This window comes from Molossus molossus, unplaced genomic scaffold (genome assembly GCF_014108415.1).
Source record: "Molossus molossus isolate mMolMol1 unplaced genomic scaffold, mMolMol1.p scaffold_m16_p_14, whole genome shotgun sequence".
NCBI classification, from domain to species: Eukaryota; Metazoa; Chordata; class Mammalia; order Chiroptera; family Molossidae; genus Molossus; species Molossus molossus.
This window is the reverse complement of record NW_023425349.1, coordinates 22,098,728-22,119,643: the sequence shown is the minus strand read 5'-3', so window position 1 is coordinate 22,119,643 and position 20,916 is coordinate 22,098,728. Positions and strand designations below refer to the sequence as shown.

The following is a 20,916-nucleotide window of genomic DNA, read 5'->3' as shown; positions in this document are numbered from 1 at the left end:
CAGGTAAGGAAAACTAAGGCTGTTGAAGTAAGGGGTCCTGTGGTCCTCCTGCCAGTTTCCACAGCGAGTTACTCACCAGCTTTGGCCAAGTCAAATGTTTTTATTATTATTATTACTTTATTTTATTTTTTAATCCTCACCCAAGGACATTTTTCGATATTTTGTTCAGATAGAGTGGGAGGGAGAGAGAGAGAGAGAGAGAGAAACATCGATATGAAAGGAACACATCGAGTGGCTGCCACCCACACGACCCAACCAGGGCCGGGGACAAACTGCAACCGACTTACGTGCCCTTATCAGGAACTGAACCAGGTCTCTCTGGACCACAGGCCAACACTCTAACCACTGAGCAAACTGGCCAGGGTTCAAATGGTTTTTTTAAACTGATGGCTTATATTCATCTACTTCAAAAAAGAATTTGAAGTAGGGTTAGTTCACAACTTTCCTGAGCCTCCTCATGAAGGGCGGTGAGGCAGGTTGGGACTGTAGACTTAGAGACCATTGGGGCTAGACAGTTAACACCAGCAAGTGACATCGACCCACAGGTGAAACCATGGGGTCTCGTGGATGATGGGGGCTGTCGGAGCAGCACGCTCAGCGCTTAGCAGTGGCTGCCGTGCAGGGCTCTGGGTGCTGGGCCCGGGGTTGCCGTAGCTGCCGTGCAGGGCTCCGGGTGCTGGGCCCGGGGTTGCCGTGGCTGCCGTGCAGGGCTCCGGGTGCTGGGCCCGGGGTTGCCGTTAGCTGCAGTGCAGGGCTCCGGGTGCTGGGCCCGGGGTTGCCGTAGCTGCCGTGCAGGGCTCCGGGTGCTGGGCCCGGGGTTGCCGTTAGCTGCAGTGCAGGGCTCCGGGTGCTGGGCCCGGGGTTGCCGTTAGCTGCAGTGCAGGGCTCCGGGTGCTGGGCCCGGGGTTGCCGTAGCTGCCGTTAGCTGCCGTGCAGGGCTCTGGGTGCTGGGTTCGGGGTTGCCGTAGCTGCCGTGCAGGGCTCCGGGTGCTGGGCCCGGGGTTGCCGTGGCTGCCGTGCAGGGCTCCGGGTGCTGGGCCCGGGGTTGCCGTGGCTGCCGTGCAGGGCTCCGGGTGCTGGGCCCGGGGTTGCCGTAGCTGCCGTGCAGGGCTCCGGGTGCTGGGCCCGGGGTTGCCGTGGCTGCCGTGCAGGGCTCCGGGTGCTGGGTCCGGGGTTGCCGTAGCTGCCGTGCAGGGCTCCGGGTGCTGGGCCCGGGGTTGCCGTAGCTGCCGTGCAGGGCTCCGGGTGCTGGGCCCGGCATTGCTGTAGCTGCCGTGCAGGGCTCTGGGTGCTGGGCCCGGCGTTGCCCAATCTTCTTTTTTTTCCCAAGAGAAACTAGATGTTTGGATGTTCATATCAATTCTTGTGAATTTTAAACATTGGCACCTAAGTCATTTAGAACAACAGTGTCTTGCCGACTAAAGCATGTCTACAAGCTAGACGGGTCACCATTTATAACTTCTGATGACTACCCTAAGAACCTTCCTGAGCTTTCCAGAGGAATCTTTTAAAAATATTCTTTCCTGTACACTTTTACTTGATTCAGTCGGGTTTTCTGAATGGCTGGGTGAGCTCCCACAGGTCACCTGACACCCCTGGCTCCCCCCTCAGGGAAGGGGAGGAATCTCTGCTGGCAGGACGCCCAGAACTCGGGGAGGAAATGTAACATCCTGACCACCTAGCGGGGGAAGGCCCCATACAGTGAGGAAGGGGGCAGTGCTGGGAGTCAGGCTGCCCAGAGAGAAAACACCTCGCAGACGGCCAGCTCTGAGGGCTGGGACCAGGTCCTTCCATCTGAGTGTACCCAGCCCAGGGACAGGGCCTGCACACAACAGACATGCAAGGAATGAGGTCGAGGCGGGGAGTGATGTGACCACAGTCATGTTTCTGAAAAATAAGGATGATATGGAAGACAGACGGGAGCTGGGGGACCTTGCCTCAGAGGGCTGGAGCTAGGAATGGGGCCGGGGGGTTCTGGTGGGAAAGACACGGCAGAGGCCAGCTTCTTCATGTCCACGGCCTTGCTCTCGCCACTGCACCCTCAGTCCGATGACACCCTTTTCACAGCCAACAGAGGGAAAGTCACAGCACACCAGTGGGGGGTTGACCCCCAAGGAGCCCAAGGACCTTAAATATGTCCCTGCCATCCCTTGCTGTTTTAATTATTAATTTAATCATTAATTAAAACACTGCATCTCCTCTGCTGGGAAACTGGATCCAAGATGATAGCTTGGGTTTTTATTTAATTTTATATCACATTGTTTAGGGATAAATATCAAATATCTTTCCAGCCCAGGAAAATCAGTCTGAATAATTAGGATGCCGTAGCGAATGCAATAACCCAATCCTTTATTGGACTTGGGGAGCAGCCCCACTGAGTGGTAATATCTTCAGATTAATTTGAGAGTAAACCAGGTTGTCAGCTGTTGGCTCCCTAACCTCTGCGTAGGGATCCTGTCTGTGAACGGTCCCTGGCGTTGCAGCCGGTAGCGTGAAGTGGCCCCAAAGGGCTTTGATTCCTGAGGAATGGTCAGGGCAGCCCAAACACACCATTTTCAAAATTGGTTTGGGCCTCAAGAGTCTCGAAAGGTGCATTTTAAACTGTCCCATGATCCTTTTGTGCTCTCATTTTCATGCCGTTGGAGTCTGCTTCCCCCTTCACATAAGTAAAGGTGCTTAAAATGCCCTTAGAGGGGGAAGCTGGAAGTGTGACACCCACCTTCCCGACCCTCTCTCAGATGCTATGACGGGAAGGGTTTCTTCTCCTTCAGGGGTGGCCCCAGTCTCCAGAGTGGACAGTGCATGGTAGCTGAAAATTTGTTGCAGCTTCACAGCCTGGTACACACATGTGTGTGTGTGCACACATGGGTGATGCACGTGTGCACGTGTGGTCTGCAGGTACTCACATAGAGTATATGCACGTGGCGAGCAGGTGCTTGTGTGCACAGATCTCAGACTCAGGAGGGCATTCCTTCCTGCCCGCCTAATCGAAGGCATGTTGGTTAGCAGAGGTGATGAGCAAGAGCAGGCTGCAGCGTGAGCCCTGGGCTGGAGCGCCTTACCCCGATCCTGCTCTGCTATTGCCTGTTGTGTGTTCGTGGGCAAAGCAGGCACCTCTCTAAGCCTTATTTTGCTGTCTGGACAATGACGACAAAAGTAGTGCTTGCTTCAGTTGTGATATTTTACTGTTAGTGAAAACATGTATGTTAAATATAGCGCCACAGAGAGCATGTCCTAGGAGCTCCAGAAGGGATAGCTGCCATTACTGTCCTCACCGTCGCCATTCCGTGCCTCCAGGCAGAGAGTCTGCAGAAGCAGCCAACTGTTTTCCAGCCCAGTGTGCGACACGTTTCCCCATCTTCCCCGAGCATCGCTGCTTCTCAGATCACCCAGAGCCTGTCCCGTGTTCGTGGGGTGTCTAAACCCAAGGCGGAGCTCAGAGGCACTAGGTGCTTGGCAGTCTCAATCCTCTTCCATCTTCCAAAATCTCTGCTGCTCAGGTCACGCTCTGCAGAACCAGAGTGTTCCGGGATCGCACAGAACCATGCCCTGCAGCTCTGCCCGTCTGAGGGAGACTTGCCCATCCCAGTTGTCACGGAGGGAGGGAGGCCCTGTAAGCCCATAGGCAGTGTTTGCTGAACTGCACCGAATTGGGTGCCGTGCCCGCCATGGCTCTCTGTCTCTCTCGGGGCCTCACCATAAAACCTTTAATGATCTGTGCATTCTGAACTCTGAAGCCAGCTTGAATGGGAACCGTAGGGGAGAAAATGTCCCTTCCGTGAACAGAATCTTGGAACTTTCTGTTCTCCTATCTCTGAAAACAGAAGAAATACACACCTTTGAATGGTAGTAAGGTTACTGGTTAACCAATCGCCTCTGCGGTCAGAATGCTTGGATTAAGTATTGGTTCCATTACGTAGTAGTTCCATGTTAATTTTGTTAAGCCTCAGTTTTCTCCTGTGTAAAGTAGGGATAATATTGTACCTGCCTCACGTACCTGCACTGCATGAGGATCGAATGAGGTGGTACATAGTCTTCAACCTATGGTTTGTCCTCAGCACAGTTTGGGTGTCATGACAGCTATCCTGTGGCCATGTTGGTAGGGAGAGCAATGGGGTTGGAGGGCATGGGGGGCACACTTGGCAAGATATTGAGGTTTTTCTTTGTTCATCTTGAGAAACCTGAGCATCTACCCCTCAGAGGCACCCAGATAGGCTTCCCTTACTGAGGGACGTGTAGGTGGGGGAGGGGAAATGACCTCTGGGTGAGTTTGAGGAAAATAACTTGTCATCCAAGGGTGCGCCTTTCCCGTTCCCAGTGAGCTCATCGCAGCGAGAGAAGCCAAGAGAGGGGGACATGCCCCTGCCCCCATTGCTTCCAGAAGCCCCAGGGCCTGACCTTACACCTGTGCCAAGGAGGAGGAGGCTGGGGCTCAGGGAGGAGGATGAGCCACCAACTGCAGTGGGAGGGCTGGGGAGGGGTTACATCCTGCCCTATTCCTCCAAACCCCAGGGCAGGGCTTCCCATCCCCAGGAAGCAGCCCCATCAGCTTATCCTTGGGTGGGGTTTCCCAGAGCCTAGTGTTTAAAGGCATATCATTGTTCTGTAGTTCCGCTAAGTTTTAATGACCACCCCACTGAGAACTCCTCCAAGAACAAAGTGAGATTTTTTTTTGAAACCCACAGAGAGTCAAAGGCAATTAAAAGAAAGAGAAAGGTTTGGGTAAGTATCAGTTCTGAGACACTGTGTGCAGAGACCTAGACAAGGAAGAGGTAAGCCATGATGGGAACCAGGCCCTAGCCCCATTTTGTTTCATTGTGATCAAGCAAAATGATTTCACAATAGGCCTGTCTTTCATCTGTAAAATGGATTTGCTATAATTTGGGCCCCAGGAAGAGCCCTGGTCTTGGAAACCTGGCGATCTTGTCTCTTGGTTCCAGCTCACCAGCTACTTTCTATGAGACCTTGGCACATACTTTTCCTCAGGTCCTCGGTCCTCCCACGGAACACGAAAGGCTGGGCTCTGGACTTCTTGCCGGTCTACGTCTGTGTCTAGGTCAGTGGGCTGATGGGGATTGAGGCCGAGGTGTGAGGAGAAAGAGAATACCCAGGGCAGATAAGAAGGTTACGCATCTGAGAAGGCTTTACTCAAATCCCTGCGAACAGAAGGTGCACCCCAAGCTGTTGAAGGCCCTGCGCTGTCCTCTCTCCCCTCCTTACGCCAGGCTACATAGCTCATCATCTGGGACTTTTTCTCCCCAGTCTGCTTGTGGCTCAGCTCTTGTTAAGACAGAACATTCCAGCTGCCCAGTCAGCGTGACCTTGGCAGGTGGTGAGGAACATGACCAGGAAAGGACCGTGTAGAGGCTGAGGGGCACCCGTCAGGCAATACTGCAGAGGAGTCTTCTACCCTGATGACAAAGCAGCTTAGGTAGCCTCAAGGCCTCTTCCAACTCCAGTTCAATTCGGGAAATATCTAATGTGCCCCTGCTCTGTGCCGGGTGTGGGGTGGCACTGAGGAGCGAGGTGGGCCTGGGGGTCGGGCCCATGAACGGACAGCCCTGTTGTCAGCGTGCTCGGGTCTTACCACCCAGATGTTTTGTATCCGGTGAACACACCTCCGTGTGGTTCCTATTTCTGGGTTTGCTGGCAAATGTTTAGGGCCACCAGAGTTTGCCTGGCTCTGGAGAACAGGACAGATCAGTCTGCTTGTGATTCATTGACTAAGTGCATCAACTCAGAGATGCGACTGTTTCCAATGCCCTCCTCACCCTTTCCTTTAGTTTCCTCTTTTTTCCTTTGAGCACTCTCTGTCTCTACCCAGACCCCACGCTGAAGCTCCTATCCCTCCAACCTGGCTGCCCCAAACTCACATTTCTCATTTAGCAGACACTTAGGTGACACCACCTAGGTATCAGGCCCAGTCCTGCCCACAAAGGCTCACAAGCTACTTGATAAGGGCCCTCTAAGTCAGCCCTGATAAGCAAACGTCAGCTGCCAGACTCACAGCCGGGCTCCCCTAGCTCAGGACCTAATGAGTGCCCAACGATCAGGGCCGTGCGTCCACGGTGGAAGGAGGAGGTGGAGATGTCACTCTGGCCTTGAGCTAAGACATCTTCTCCAAAGAGCTGACACTGGGGGCAAGGCTGAGTCCTGGGATCATCTGTCTGTTTAACTTACATGAACTCACGTGTATATTTCCAGCTAAACTAATGACAGAAAGGGAAAAGAGAATAGGCGTTTTACAAGTGTCAGTGATTCTGCCTGTCATTGCAATCTATGTGCCATGTGTTCTTGGGTCAGACTCCAGCGGTTGCTTCTGTGATGCCCATCAGTCTCTCCCCTTCTTTCTTGCTGGCCAAGATTCTGTTTAGTGCTTTTGTGGCTGTTTGCTCAGAGAAGGCTGAGACCCTCCCCAATCCAGGGGGTAAATCTTGATTAATTAGCTCCAAGCTGATCTGGATATTTCCATTCCTTTTTCCGTCATCAGTTTGGGAATAGAATTATGCTTTGTTTTTGACCTGTGAGACGTTGGGGGTCAGCTTGGGAATGTGGGGAGGGTGCTTTAGTGAAAGATATATTTACTCCTCATTTTCCCTGCCTCTGGATGTTTTCAAGACACATGGAACTGCTGTGTCCTTCTCGGGACCACAGAGGAAGGTCAAGAAAATTGCAGACAGATCAAACTGAGGCTATGAGGGCATGGAGCCATCGAATTAACCATCGGTGGTGCCGCACCACCTTGAGACTTCTTGTTACATGAGCCAGTCAACACTCTGTTATTTAAGCCTCATGAAATAGACTTTCAATTACCTGTGGCCAAAAGTACCCTAAAGGACACTCCCAAGTTGTGAAGATGACAGGGAGTGTTAATCTACTGTTTCCACACTCAGTCCCAGCTCCTTCTATCTCTCACAGTCTGTGTATCTCACACCCTGAGAAATTTTGGAGTTTCAAGATCCATATTTTTTGTACAACATGATCCTTAGTACAAGCCAACAGCATCATCTGAAACTTCGCAGAAGAAATGGTCTGTTCTGAAGCTAGAACAAAAAGTGGCTCAGTGGGACTTCCTGAAGTTTGGGGCCAGATTGTATGCATGGGAGATTGAAGGAATTTAACGGGCAGTTGTGACTATGCCGGCTTCTGCCCTTGTCTTTAGAATGTAAACCTTCATGAGATGCAACTAAGCTGTTCAAGAAGCACTGGGTACAATGGCAACAGAGACTAGCCCCAAAGAAGTAGAACGAACGGACCATTATAACTTGGTCGACGAGACACAATTTAAACAGCAGAGTTGAAGCAGAGGATAGAACACAGCTGCATGCAAAGAGCTCTCTTTAATGGGAACTGGTTGGTGGGGAAGGCAAGTCTGGAAGGATTCCTTCTTCTCCTAAGGCCTGGCTTGGTTATGCTGCGGTAATAAACAGCCCCAATTCCTGTGGTCCCCCAAAACAATAAAGGTTTCCTTCTCACTCATCCTGCATGGCCACTGTGTGTTGGCTGTGTCTTTGCTGTGCATTACCCCCACGCGTGGACTCAGGCGGACAGAATCGCCACTCTCTGGATCATTGCCACTCACTGTGGTGGATGGGAAGAGCGCTTGGAAGGTCCTGCATCAGCAATTCAATGCTCCAGCCCAGAAAGAGCAAATGCCACTGCAGCCCACACCCATCAGCCAGAGTTAGTCACATGACCTCACCAAGTCTAAGGAACTCAGGAAGTGAAATCCTGTTATCTGTTCAAAGATGAAAGAACTGGGGATGTTAGGTGAGCACCACCACAGTCTCCCACTTTGTCCAGTGATCTGAGATCTATGTGCACAGACAAGCTAGAACAAAGGTCCATTCTCGTGCACAGGAGGGTTCATGTGGACCCCTCGTTCTCTCTTGCTTACTCTGTGTTTCACCCAGTGATGGGTGGTGATTCCAGGGGGTATGCGTCCCGCCAGCATCCTCCCGTGCAGTGTTACCCTCTCCCCGTCTTGGCCTCTGACCCTTTATTTTTATTTACTTTTTAGTACTAACGAGGATCGGCACTGAAGAAGTCACCCAGTGTTCTCTGGAATGCCATCATTAGGTGCTTGCCCTCTTTATTGCTCGGTCCAGTCCTGTCTCCCTTTGTTCAAACACACAGAACCATTTGTCTACCAGTTACTGTGCTCAAGCCCTCAGGGTGCCTGCTTCCAGCCCAAATCCCTCTTCCTAAAGATCCTTTGGGTGCCCCTGGCTGCTCCAGCCAGGCCCTGAGCTCAGTCTCCTTGCTTCTGCTCGCACTGCCTATTGGCAGAAACATGTGCTATTCCCAACAGAAACCAGCGGAGAGGGGCTGAGCCAGCCATCAGGGTGCACCGTGGGAATGGAGGGCAGAGATGTTGGCACTAGGACACTGGATGCTTAGGCTACTGGATTTTTTTCATCTGACTGGGCAGCGAAGTAAGGAGATGTATAAAGAGCAACAGCAAAAAATTCACGGTGGCTGATCGTATTCATTCCTGAAAGATCTTTATAAAACTGTCCCAGAGTATTTATAAGCATACCTTAGCTACAGGTAGACAGATCTTAATTTCTCCTGCTATAGGGAAATGTAAACTTATCCTCTTCTGGGAGACAGATATCATTTTTTCTTCGATCAAGTCTTTTAAAAATGGAATAAAAATAATAATAGTATTACTACGGATTGTAGGAATAATATATAATATAATTTTTCTTCTCAAGGAGGCTATAAATAAGAGGGCCCACAAAGGAATAGAGGGATATAAGAAAAAATGATTGTTTAAAAGTATAATATGTAAAAGTATATGTGAAATAGTATATATGTAATCATAAAATTCTTGCATAAATTTTTTTTATTTTGGTAAAATTTGTATATAAGATTATATATATATATTTCAGGTGTGCAACATCATAATCAATATTTGTCTACACTGCATAGTATTCATCCATCACAATTAATTTCCTTTATCCATTTTTCTCTTCCCCCAATCCCCTTTCCCTCTGTTCTCTATATCTATGAGTTTGTTTACTTTACTTTGTTTGTACATTTGTTTTGTTTTGTTTCATTTTATTTTTATTTATTTATTTATTTATTTATTTATTTATTTTTAATCCTCACCCGAGGACATTTTTCCATCTTTTGTTCAGGTAGAGTGGGAGGGAGAGAGAGGAACAGAGAGAGAGAGAGAAACATCAACGTGAAAGGAACACATAGAGTGGCTGCCACCTGCACAACCGACCAGGCCGAGGTACGCGCCCTTAGCGGGAACCGAACCCGGGTCTCTCAGGACCGCAGGCCGACACTCTAACCGCTGAGCCAAACCGGCCAAGGCTGTTTTGTTCATTTTAGATTCCATATATAAATGAAATACTTTGGTATTTGTCTTTCTCTGACTTATTTCACTTAGCACAATACCCTCCAGGTCCATCCATGTTGTCACAAATAGCAAGATTTCTGTCTTCTTTTTTTTTTTTTTTTATAGCTGAGTAGTTATATCACATCTTCTTTATCCAGTCATCCATTGATGGACACTTAACTTGTTTCCATATCTTGGATAATGTAGGTCAAATTGCAATAAATCAATGTTTTTAAAAATATACTTGTCGCCCTGGCCGGTTTGGCTCAGCGGTTAGAGCGTCGGCCTGCGGTCCTGAGAGACCCGGGTTCGGTTCCCGCTAAGGGCACGTACCTCGGTTGCAGTTTGTCCCCGGCCCTGGTCGGTCGTGCGGGTGGCAGCCACTCGATGTGTCCCTTTCACATCGATGTTTCTCTCTCTCTGTTCCTCTCTCTCCCTCCCACTCTACCTGAACAAAAAATGGAAAAATGTCCTCGGGTGAGGATAAAAAAAAAACAAGAAGAGCCCTGGCCGGTTTTCTCAGTGGTTAGAGCATTGGCCCGCGGACCAAAAAAAAATATATACTTGTCATTACTTCAAACTTTTCACGATATAGACCCTTCCACTTCCATTCACACATGCTATTACATCTGAATTAATTAGCTTTACTATATTCTGTTCTTAGGTATTTCAAAACACCAGCCCTTGACCTCTTTTTTGAGGTTGGAGAGGACAGAGTCTTGTATCTTGACAAACGCTCTTGGAGACAGACTGACAGCTTAAGAAAAAAGGAACACTAAGATTTATCAAGACCTGGAGAGAAAGCATATATAGATTTTAAAAGTGAATACAGAAGCTCAGTTATTTCCAGGAGGTGTATGGAGTGTGGGACAATGAATAATCTAGAATTGTTTCCATTGGGTGTTGAATTAGATTCACACGTGCATGTTTCCATGTTCTGGGATTCACTGTAAGCCCTAAGTAAGACGCCAGTATGAGGCCTGGATTCTGGAGTTCATTCCAACCTCTTCTTTACTCTAGGCTAAGAGTAGAACTGTCTGTAAGATACAGGAGTTAGACAATGGACTCCAAAGTTGGAGGTTAAGTAAAAACAAAGGAGGTGCTGACTGCCCACACTTCTGAAATGCTTTCCCAGTGGTAACTGCCAGGCAGGTAAGGTGCTGGGAATGATCATTGGTTTCTTTTACAAGTCACATGGGATCGGAACCTGCAAAATGACAGATGTGTCTATCCATGCCAGCTGAATGCACTTGGCTCCAATGCCACTGTTCTGTTCTTTTTCAGGAGTTGTGTGGGAGAGTGTTCTGCTGAAGGGCCATGAAGCAGCCTCGGACATCACAGAAACATCCAGCGCAGACATGACCATCAAGGTAAGGCGTCTTTTCTCTAGTTTGATTCTCCAAGTGCATCTCTAGTGGACAGTGAGCCGACTTGAAGCTTCATCAAGTCACCCAGACATGATATTTCCTGAAACTTGGGATTGGATTAGGAATCTGCTTGAAGGCTAGAATCCAAGATGTGATTTCCAGTGAGCCTGTTGTACGGTCTCCAGTGAATATCTACATGTAGGTTGTCTGCAAGTGGCAACCCCTTGGGCACAGTGAAGCAAATCTGAAAATTCGGAGCTGAGAAACTGGGCCCCACTGTACATTGTGAAGAAAGGTCAGGAAGGCATAAAGTAACTTTGATCTTGACTCAAGATTTGCACTGATGTCGGAGGGAAGGCAGCACATGGCCCACTCCAGCTGAAACACTAATGGCAGAAGGTTTACAAAATGAGTCATCTGGAAGTCAACTAATTATCACTGTTCAAATTAAATGCATGCGTTAATCATTGCCTAGATTAAGGAATTCATAGCAAAACTAATCAGACTCAACCACTTCCCCTCTATTACTGGATTAAACACCAAGGAACAGTCCTCCTCTCTGGGAATACTGATTATGTTTCAGTCAACCAAGGCTGGGGGGGCTTTCTAACGTTTTTGCTTGAATGATTAGAATTTAAATATGTGTCACAGATTTTTCTTTGCAAAACAAAAAGGAATGTCCTTTTTTATACTGAGCTATAACTAGACATATTTTACTCCTGGTTTTATTAGTAGAGGTTGGATGAATTTATTCAAGCTTTCTTTTGAAAGGTGAAGGCTGAACTTACATTATATATGTTAAAAATGTGAGAGCAAGCAAACAAAGATACCACATTGCAATTAAATGAAAAATGGCCTGATTGGTCCAAAAAACCAACTGCTAACCTAAGTATCCAGTGCTGAAAATTCCTTTGCTTGTAATTGTGTTTAGCAAAATTTGCAAGACAATTATATAAACTGCAGTGATGTGCTGGTGTTTCCTTGGTTTTCGTTGCAAAGATGGAGAAGTTTAAGACGTCTATGGATACAAAGGGATGGGTGCTGATCGTAAAACCTGATGGATTTAGATGCGCTATTGTGGAATGTCATCATTTTAAGAATTAGTTTCTTAGCTCTCATTCAAGAATTAGTTTCTTAGTTTCTGATCCTTAAATGTAGTTGAAGAAATTTAAAGGATGGCAACGACTAGGGTTTGTTTTATAAATGCAAATGGCTTAATCTGATAGCAGGAAGTCTTACTTGAGGTCCATTTAATAAGATTGCTACTTAATCAGTCTACTTATCCTTGGTACCAGGATCTCGCCTGAAGTTTTATTTGAGCCTATCCAGTTTAGATGTCATTCTCATTTTCTTCTCTTTTAATAAATACCTAGGAGTTTTATTATAAAAACAGAGGATTTTTAGTTCACAATAACCAAACCCATTGTGAAGAATGAGCACCATGTACTTTAACAAATTAGGCAAAAATAGAAATGTATTTAAATACACTAATAAATTTGTACAATTAGCCCTGGCTGGTTTGGCTCAGTGGTTAGAGTGTCGACCTGTGGTCTGGAGAGACCCTGGTTCGATTCCCACTAAGGGCACGTACCTTGGTTGCAGTTTGTCCCTGGCCCTGGTTGGGGTCATGTGGGTGGTAGCCACTCGATGTGTCCCTTTCACATCGATGTTTCTCTCTGTCTCTCTTCCTCCCACTCTATCTGAACAAAATATCGAAAAATGTCCTCGGATGAGGATTTAAAAAAATAAGTAAATAAAAATAAATAAATAAATAAATTTGTACAATTAATCAGCAGTTATCCATATTTTTTCCTTTAGTATTATGCTGTTCCCAACCCCACACTGCTTTCTGTGCCCATCCTATCCTTCTATCCATCTTAAGGTACTATTTTTTTCTGAGTCTAAAAGTGCCTGATGTTCATTAATTAACTACAGGCTCCTCATTATATATTTATGTATATATAGCTATTCCTGATTCTCATAGCTACTACACATCCCCTTGCAATATCTGCTATTCCTGATACATTTCTTGGGCCCTGGAAAAACAAAACATTCTGTTGAAACATTGATTACAATACAACCTGACTGACACTTCCCAAAGGGGATAGCAGCAGAAATCACTGAAGTAGTTTGGTTTCCTCCATATTACTCTTCTTGTGATAGATGCATCTATCTTAGTGCTTAAACATTTTCCTTCTGAAAAAGGTGCAACATTTTTTGCAATGTCATAATTGTCTGAATGTTTTTTTTTGTTTTACTATATGTAGCCTTTTAATACCAGATCTTATCTTGAAATGACACTGCCATGCTTCCAAAAATATACATGACTCAGATGAGTGAATTCATTCATAAACAAACTTCTGTCATTCTGAGGAAGCTTGAACTAAGAGCATTAACATTAAAAACACCCTCTGAATGCACTGATGTAATGTAGGGAGGAGCATCAGATAGGCCTGAGCAACAGTTTTAAATCACTCAATGTCATAAGTGAAATTATGAACCCCTTTCTCCCCCCAAAATCAATATGTCCATGTCCTAAACCTCGTACTTGTGAATATGGCCTTATTTGGGGAAAAAAGGGTCTTTGCAGATGTAATTATGTTAATACTCTCAAAAGGAGATCATCCTGGATTAACCAGGTAGGACCTAAGTCCAGTGACACCTGTCCTCATATGAGACAGAAGAAGAAACACAGGTGGAGAGGGCCATGTGAAGAGCCAGAGGGGGGATCCGAGTTACACGCAGGCACAAGCCATGGAACACACAGAGCCACCAGGAGCTGGAGGGGGCTCTGCCGACACCTTGATTTTGGCTTTCTGGTGTCCAGAATTGTGAGAGAATAAATGTCTGTTGTTTTAAGCCACCCAGTTTGTGGTCATCTGTTACGACAGCCACAGGAAGCTAATATGCTCAGATCTAGCACGAATTGTTCCTACCCTTGTCGATCTCCAGTCTTCCCTGCTGGCACGAACGTTCTTCAAGGTGCTGCCTCCTCAGCACCCAGCTGAGTGCCTGGCATGTGTGGATCCTGGTTGAATGAGCAGATGAAGACCAGTCTTTATCTAGATGTCAGTTAAGCTGGACCCCAGCCTTCTTCAAACCCACCCCCTGTATTCGCACCCCAGGGTCTTTCTCTGGTGGTTCCTTCCTACCTAGCCCTCAGCCTCTTGCCTCAGTGTTCTGTTTCCACTTGTCAGACCCCCGAAACCGCGGTTCATTTTATAACCATTCCTTTCTTTCCAAACACAACGCAATTGGGGGGTGGGAAGGAGGGTGTCAATGAGAGGGAAAAGAGAAGCATCTGTAACAAAAACAAATTAATAAAAATAATTTTAAAAAACGCAACTTAATTGAGGTAGGTAAGTTATTTACATACCATAAAATTCACACTTTTAAAGGTTTTAGTGAATTTACCAACCCTCACCATAATGCAGTTTTATAACAATTTCGTCACTCCAGTATGATTATCTCTTGTGCCCTATTACAGTTGGTCTCTGTTTACAGCCCCAGCCCCAAATCTGTCGATGTGCCTGTTCTAGATATCTCATGTACGTGGAACCATGAACCATGTGGTCTTTTGTGTCTGGCTTTTTTCACTTCGCCTAGTGTTTTTGAGGTTCGTCTATGTCAAAGCTTCTATCAGTATTTCATTTCTTTTAGTACCGAATAGTGTTTTATTTAATGGACATACCAGTGTTTTGTTTCTTAGTCCAGTCACAAGTGGACGGACTTTGGGGGTGTTTCCATGTTGGGGCTGCTGTGAATACCGTGTGAGTTTTTGTATGGACATAGATTTTTATCTGTCATGGGCATATACCCAGAAGTAAACTGCCGGGTGATCTGGCAAACCTGTGTTAACTTTTTGAAGGACTGTCGGGCTGTTTCCCAGGCGGCTGCGCCGTGTACTCTCCCACCGGCAATGGATGAGAGTTCTGACTTGTCTGATTTTCCGCGTTCTACCAGCACTTGCTGCTGTCTGTGTTTGCACTGTAGCCATCCTGGTGCGTGTGCAGCGGCATTTCATTGTGGTTGCGATTTGTGTTTCTTTGAAAGTTAACGATGCTGAGTATCTTTTCACGTGCTTTGGCCATAGTGTGTAGTTCATTTTATAACGGCTTGATTCTCTTCATTTGCTGAAGGGTGGGTTCCATGGTTTGTTCGGGTACTAAATCTCTGCCACACACAGCACCCTCTCGCTGCAGGTGCCCAGTCCGTGTTTTCTGAGTGAGGGCTCTTCTTCTTGACCGTGGAGGGCGGGGGAGAAACCCACTTTTGCTCTTTAGGGTCACCGCTCCCCCTGCCCGCTGCCCTGGTGGGAGGGGGTGGTGTTATCATTCTCACCCATCTCCTTTCTTCCCATCCCTTTTCTTTTTCCTGTCTGGTTACTTTCCCTTCACCTCTCAGCTTTTACATCGTTAAAAAATTTACTCATCTTTATTGTCCAAGCAGTATTACATTTTTCCTTTGTGGTAAAATGTGCATGACATAAAATTTATCCTTGTGATTTTCAGGTGAGCAGTTTCTTAGCATTTGTCATTCGTACTGCTCTGCGACCGTCACCACCATTCTCCTGGACTTGCATCGCCGCAGACTGAAACCCTGTGCTCCTGAGACACTAACTCCCGTCCCTTCCTCCCCTGAAGCTCCGGCTCCCCGTGCACGCCTCCCTCCCGATCTGGCGACCACAGTACACGTTTTATATGTGATAGTCTCGAGGTCTTCTCAAAGGGGTTCTAAATACATCCTGGTAGTAGTAAGAAGCCAGGAAAAAGGCTAAACTTCAGCGGAGCACTTTCATCTCCTCTGGGCAAGGCAAGCTTTCCATGGGAGCGGTGTTCCAGGTGACCCTCCTCGTCGGCCCCGCAGGGGAAAGAACTTGCTGGTCAGGGAGCCCCCTTTCTCCTGGGCAGCGAACTGCCCAGTGCCAACATCACGAAGTGTCTTGTGTTTTTGTTTTTAATCTTCACCGAGGATATTTTTCTATTTACCTTCAGATAGAGTGGGAGGGAGCAGAGGAAGAGAAAGGGAGAGAGAGAGAAACATCGATGTGAGAGGGACACATCGACTGGTTGCCTCCTGCACGACCCGAAACGCAACCAAGGTACGTGCCCTTGGCCGGAATTGAACCTGTGACTCATTGGTCCTCAGGCTGCTGCTCTACCACTCAGCCAAACCGGCCAGGGCAGAAGGGTCTTGGTTTTATTTAGCATTGCTGGGAGTCACAAATTACCTGGGTGGTTCTGCATTGTGTTCTTAAATTTTGTTTATTTGATGACTATTTTAAATGACATCAATCCATGTTCAAACTACATCAATATACGTTAAAGAAACATCTCCTGGGTATAAATTAAGTGCTTTGGCTGCCAGTTTCATCAAATACACCGACTGCGTCCCAAATGCAATCTTTACCTTGCCCCTTTGTCTCAGGTAAAGAGACTAAAAACTAAGTATTTACAAAAAGGAGCACTTTTTATTCTCGGAAAGAAGCCTTGTACTTATTTACATTGTTAACACATCAACTGAGGCATATTAAAAATTTTAAGAGTTTATTTGACAAAAATCAGCTGGGATCGGGCCATGCCAAACCGGAAGTGGTTGGGAGTGCTCAGTGGACAGGTGTTCAGGGAGAGACTTTTTCTTCCAGGGCATAAAATCTTTTTATTTTAAAAAATTCTTCACATTCTGAGTTAGAGAATTTATCCCCCCCCCCCAAACACACACACACACACTCACATACCTGCCAGGAATAGGTATTTAATACATAGTGTACAGGGAGCCCTGGCCGGTTTGGCTTAGTGGTTGGAGCATCGGCCTGTGGACCAGAGAGTCCGGGGTTTGGTTCCCGCTAGGGGCACGTACCAAAAAATGCATAGTGTACAGGGATAAATAATCCTGTTTGCCATGGAGGCCGTGGAAGTCAGTTTTCCAAAGTCAACCTAGAAGCTGGAAATGAAGCGTAGTCAAATGGCCCTCAGAGATCCTTCCAGACTTCATGCCCTTGGCAATTCAGAGCCATTTAGAGACTCACAGGCCAGTGTTTGAATTTCGGCAGTAGCTTCCCGTCCACTCCTACCAAACCCGCTCGATTTTGCACCATTCCTGACCCTCCTTGCTTTTGCTTTTCTTAAGGTCCTTTCCATTAAGAGGTAGTTTGTTGGTGGGGAGAGACTTTCACAGAGAAAAGGCAGAAGAAAGAAAGGCTGTAGCTATGGTTGGTGGTTGTCGCTTAAAGTCTAGTTAGCTGTTTGTGATTGGTTGTCCTTAGGACTTTGATTTTGTAACCTAGAAGCATCTATAGGCTCAGATGTGGTTTGTTTATGTAGGTCATTATGGCCTTAGAGCCACCTCTAGCTAATGGCCTCCTTGTTTGATTGACATAACAACATACAAAATATTTCTCACTTGAGTATAGGCGAGAAACAAGGTGGGTACCATTGAGGCCTAATCAAGCTGGAGATTACAGCTGTAAAACCATTTGAAAGGGACATGTTTTCTCATCAAGGACACCGACAAGACACATTCAAAAAGGATGTTGCATCTCTATGTGTAAAACTTCCTGCTGGGAGAGAGAGTCCCTCTGGGAGGGCAGACGCTCTCCATACACAAGGAAGCTAATCCAGAGCCATCTTCACGTATGTACTCAACATAGAAAGGGCTTCCGGTCCCAAATGCATCTTTTTGTCCAGAGCCCCTGCAAAAAACAATTCTCAGTGTCACCAAATACAAAGGACAACTAGCTCAACACTGCTGGCAAGCAAGTCCCTCAGCTGCAACCTGTGGACTCTGTTCACCTCCAGAAGATGTGTTGTTGTTTTTTAATCCTTGAAACTACATAGAATAGTGAATCTCAGAGGGAGTTGGCACCAGGATTATTGGCTAAATTTACATAGTGCCCCCTCTTTGAGAATCACTGTCTTGAATTTTTTTAAAGATATTTTTTATTGATTTTAGAGAGGGAGGAAGAGAGAGACAGAGGGAGGGAGGGAGGGAGAGAGAGAGAGAGAAACATTGATTGGCTGCCTCTTGCACCATGACCCTTAGGTCTGCAGGCCAATGTTCTAGCCACTGAGCCAAACCAGCCAGGAAAAATCTTTTTTATTTTATTTTTTAAATTAAAAATTTTTTCAATTAGTTTAAATTCAATATTATTTTGTTTTAGTTTCAGGTATACAGCATAGTGGTTAGACATCAGGAGGTCTTTAGTAACGGGTCCTAGCTGGGCTTTTGATGTTGATTGGCTTGATTTCATTTTCTTCAGATACCTTCATCATCCCACTTTTTAAAATAGTGATGAATATTTTTTGTGCTTTTGCCAACTCTATTACTTGGTAAAAATCCCCTCTCTCTGAGTGGTCGCTTCCCAAAATAGAGGACTCTGGCCTGGGTATTTCTAGCAACAATTCTGACACATTCACAAGTATCCGCTGACTACACCAGTGTGTGTCTTCCTATGGATACTTCTAGTGTCCCAGTGAGAGTGCATAATGATGACAAAGCTCTAGAAACAGTCTGTCCTTGCATGACAGATAAGTCTGTCTTCTAATGAGATAATGCCCCAGTCTAATTAGCTTGGAAACAGAGCTCATTTGCAAATACCAAAGTCTGTGACTTCCCACAAAATGAAGACAAGTAAACCAAACGCAGAACCCATTGGTCTTTGGTGCTCTTGGAAGGTTGCCAATCTGCTTTCTAGTTAGGCAGGGGTTTACCTATCCAGTTAGTTTATGAGTAAATTATCATTCATGTCCAGGAGGGTTGGAATGATTACAAATTATTCCTAAAATAACTTGTGTCCTTTAACAATAGGCTTTATCGTTCTGAAACAAGTCAGGTGTCACAGAGATCTCATAAATCTTGAATATAATTCTCAAGAATATCTGTTGGATTCATAGGCAGAAAGCTCCTGCTTCATTCTATAAGCACTTAAGATTGGTAAATTAAGCATCTATTGTATCTCTTGGTAAATTACCAAATACCTTCCTTTTCCATCTCTTTCCTCTGCCCATCCCCCAATGGCCTTCCTCCTTGCTTTTTACTGTAGTAAAAACATGTAGTTAACATGGTAAAAATCATGACACACATGTAAGCTGTATGTAAAAAGAGAAAATATGCTCAGACAAGATCATTGATCCACTGGCTAGGAGAACAGGGTGCAAACATTAATGGATTTACACACCGAGAACTGGGCTCTTTTGAGGTCACTTGTACTTATTACCGTTGTACAGAAATGAGCGATCGAGATGTGACATTTATTTAGCTAGGCATTCTCATATCTGTTTCTGAAAAAGGAAAAGGTCTCAGCAGTTACAGCCCTCACTGTCTTTCCCAAAGGGACCTGTACCGGAGATCAGGGCACCGGATCCGTCGCCATACTCTCCGTATGCTCACAGACTGTGAGTTTTGATCTCTAATATAATGAAGTTTCTGGTGAATTTTAGTTTAGAAAAATGAATAAAGAGAATAATAGCTAACATTTATTGAGAAGTTTCTGTGTGTCAGGCATTGCCCTGGGTGCTTAGGGCATTCTATTAGTTGATTCTTACCATGACCCTAGGAGATGTGTACTATGAGTACCTGCAGTTTGTTTGTTTTTAATCCTCACTCGAGGATATTTATCTTCAGATAGAGTGGGAGGGAAGGAGAGGGAGGGAGAGAGAGAGAAACATGCACGTGAGAGGGACACATTGACTAGTTGCCTCCCGCATGACCCCAACCTGGGCCTGGGATGAACTGCAACCGAGGTACATGCCCTTGTCCAGAATCGATCCCACGACTCACTGGTCTGCGAGCCGACGCTCTAACTGCTGAGCCAAACTGGCCAGGGCTATTTATTTTTTTAAATATGTTTTTATTGATTTTTTTTTAGAAAGAGAGAAACATCGATGTGAGAGAGAAACATTGATTGGCTGCCTCCCACATGTCCCCTGCTGGGGATTGAGCCCACAACCTGGGCATGTGCCTTGGTTGGGAATTAAACCAGGACCCCTCAGTTCATCGGAGGGCACTCAATCCACTGAGCCACACTGGCTGGGCGAGTACCTGCAATTTAAAGAGGAAGAAAAAGCACAGAAACACTAAGTAAGTTGTCCCACGCACACTGCCAAGGCGGTTCAGATCTAAGTCCTTGCTCTTAAAGATTTGCCTCCTAGAACAAAGTGATGATGTTCATACGCAAACATGTAAAGTAGTTCTCACAGCTCCTGATCAAGAAGGAAGCTTCTAAATAGTTCTGTTTGGATTTGTTCTTCAGATCCAGAGCTGGACCTTACCTGGTGGGATAAATGTAGATTTTTGCCCCAGAGGTGTGGTTGTTTTTCAGGCTTGCCCTTGGATCTCCATCCTATTAACATTCTGATGACGCTTCTCATTATCATTCGACTGCAGTGATTTATGAATATGATGAAACACAACTGCCTCTTTGGTAAATAAGGGAGGCTGGGCCTACACTGCCTAAATAGAGCTTTCACTGACTCGAAAGAAACTCAGCATGCAGATGTCCTGCAGTATGTATTAGGAAACCACTGTACCCACCATGCCTGAGCTTGGGGCAGTTTCTTCTTTTGGTTTTTCCTAAAATATTTGCATTTGTTAACTTTTAGGCCAAAAAAATCAACTTATTGAATGTCGCATGCTATTATAAGTAGCATACCATATTTAAACAGGTTCGAGGGTGATTTTTCAAATGAATGTCAATATATCCTTAGGAGATTTTTAAAAGAAAAGCTTATTTAAGTTGAGAAATAGGCCAATATTCATCCACTGAGTCTTTTTTGTTTGTTTGTTTTGTTAATCCTTACCCGAGGATATTTTTCCATTGATTTTTAGATAGAGTGGAAAAAAGGGAGGGAGAGAGATAGAGAAGCATTTCAATGTTTCTCAAGTGTTTACCTCCAGGGCCAGTGATTGAATCTGCAACCCAGGTACTGCCCTTGACTGGGAATTGAACCCGTGACCCTTTGGTCTGAGGACTGACACTAACTACTGAGCGAAACCGGCTAGTCACTGAGTCATTTTTAAATTACTCATTTTTTTTCTTTAATTAAAAAATGTTTCCCCCTGGCCGGTTTGGCTCAGCGGTTGGAGAGTCGGTCTGCGGTCCAGAGAGACCCAGGTTCGGTTCCCACTAAGGGCACGTACCTCGGTTGTAGTTTGTCCTCGGCCCTGGTTGGGTCGTGCGGGTGGCAGCCACTCGATGTG

The 20,916-nt window shown here is 46.1% G+C and overlaps 1 protein-coding gene across 5 annotated transcripts in view; it reads left to right on the top strand.

Moving 5' to 3' along the window:
• The window catches only part of PALM2AKAP2 (PALM2 and AKAP2 fusion), a 320,709-nt gene that overhangs the window by 185,843 nt on the left and 113,950 nt on the right, over window positions 1–20,916 (top strand). For all 5 annotated transcript variants that reach the window (XM_036260620.1, XM_036260616.1, XM_036260619.1 and 2 more), the window contains one exon: window positions 10,637–10,722. In XM_036260620.1, coding sequence (XP_036116513.1) covers window positions 10,637–10,722 — 86 coding nt within the window. The remainder of the gene's footprint in view (window positions 1–10,636; window positions 10,723–20,916) is intronic.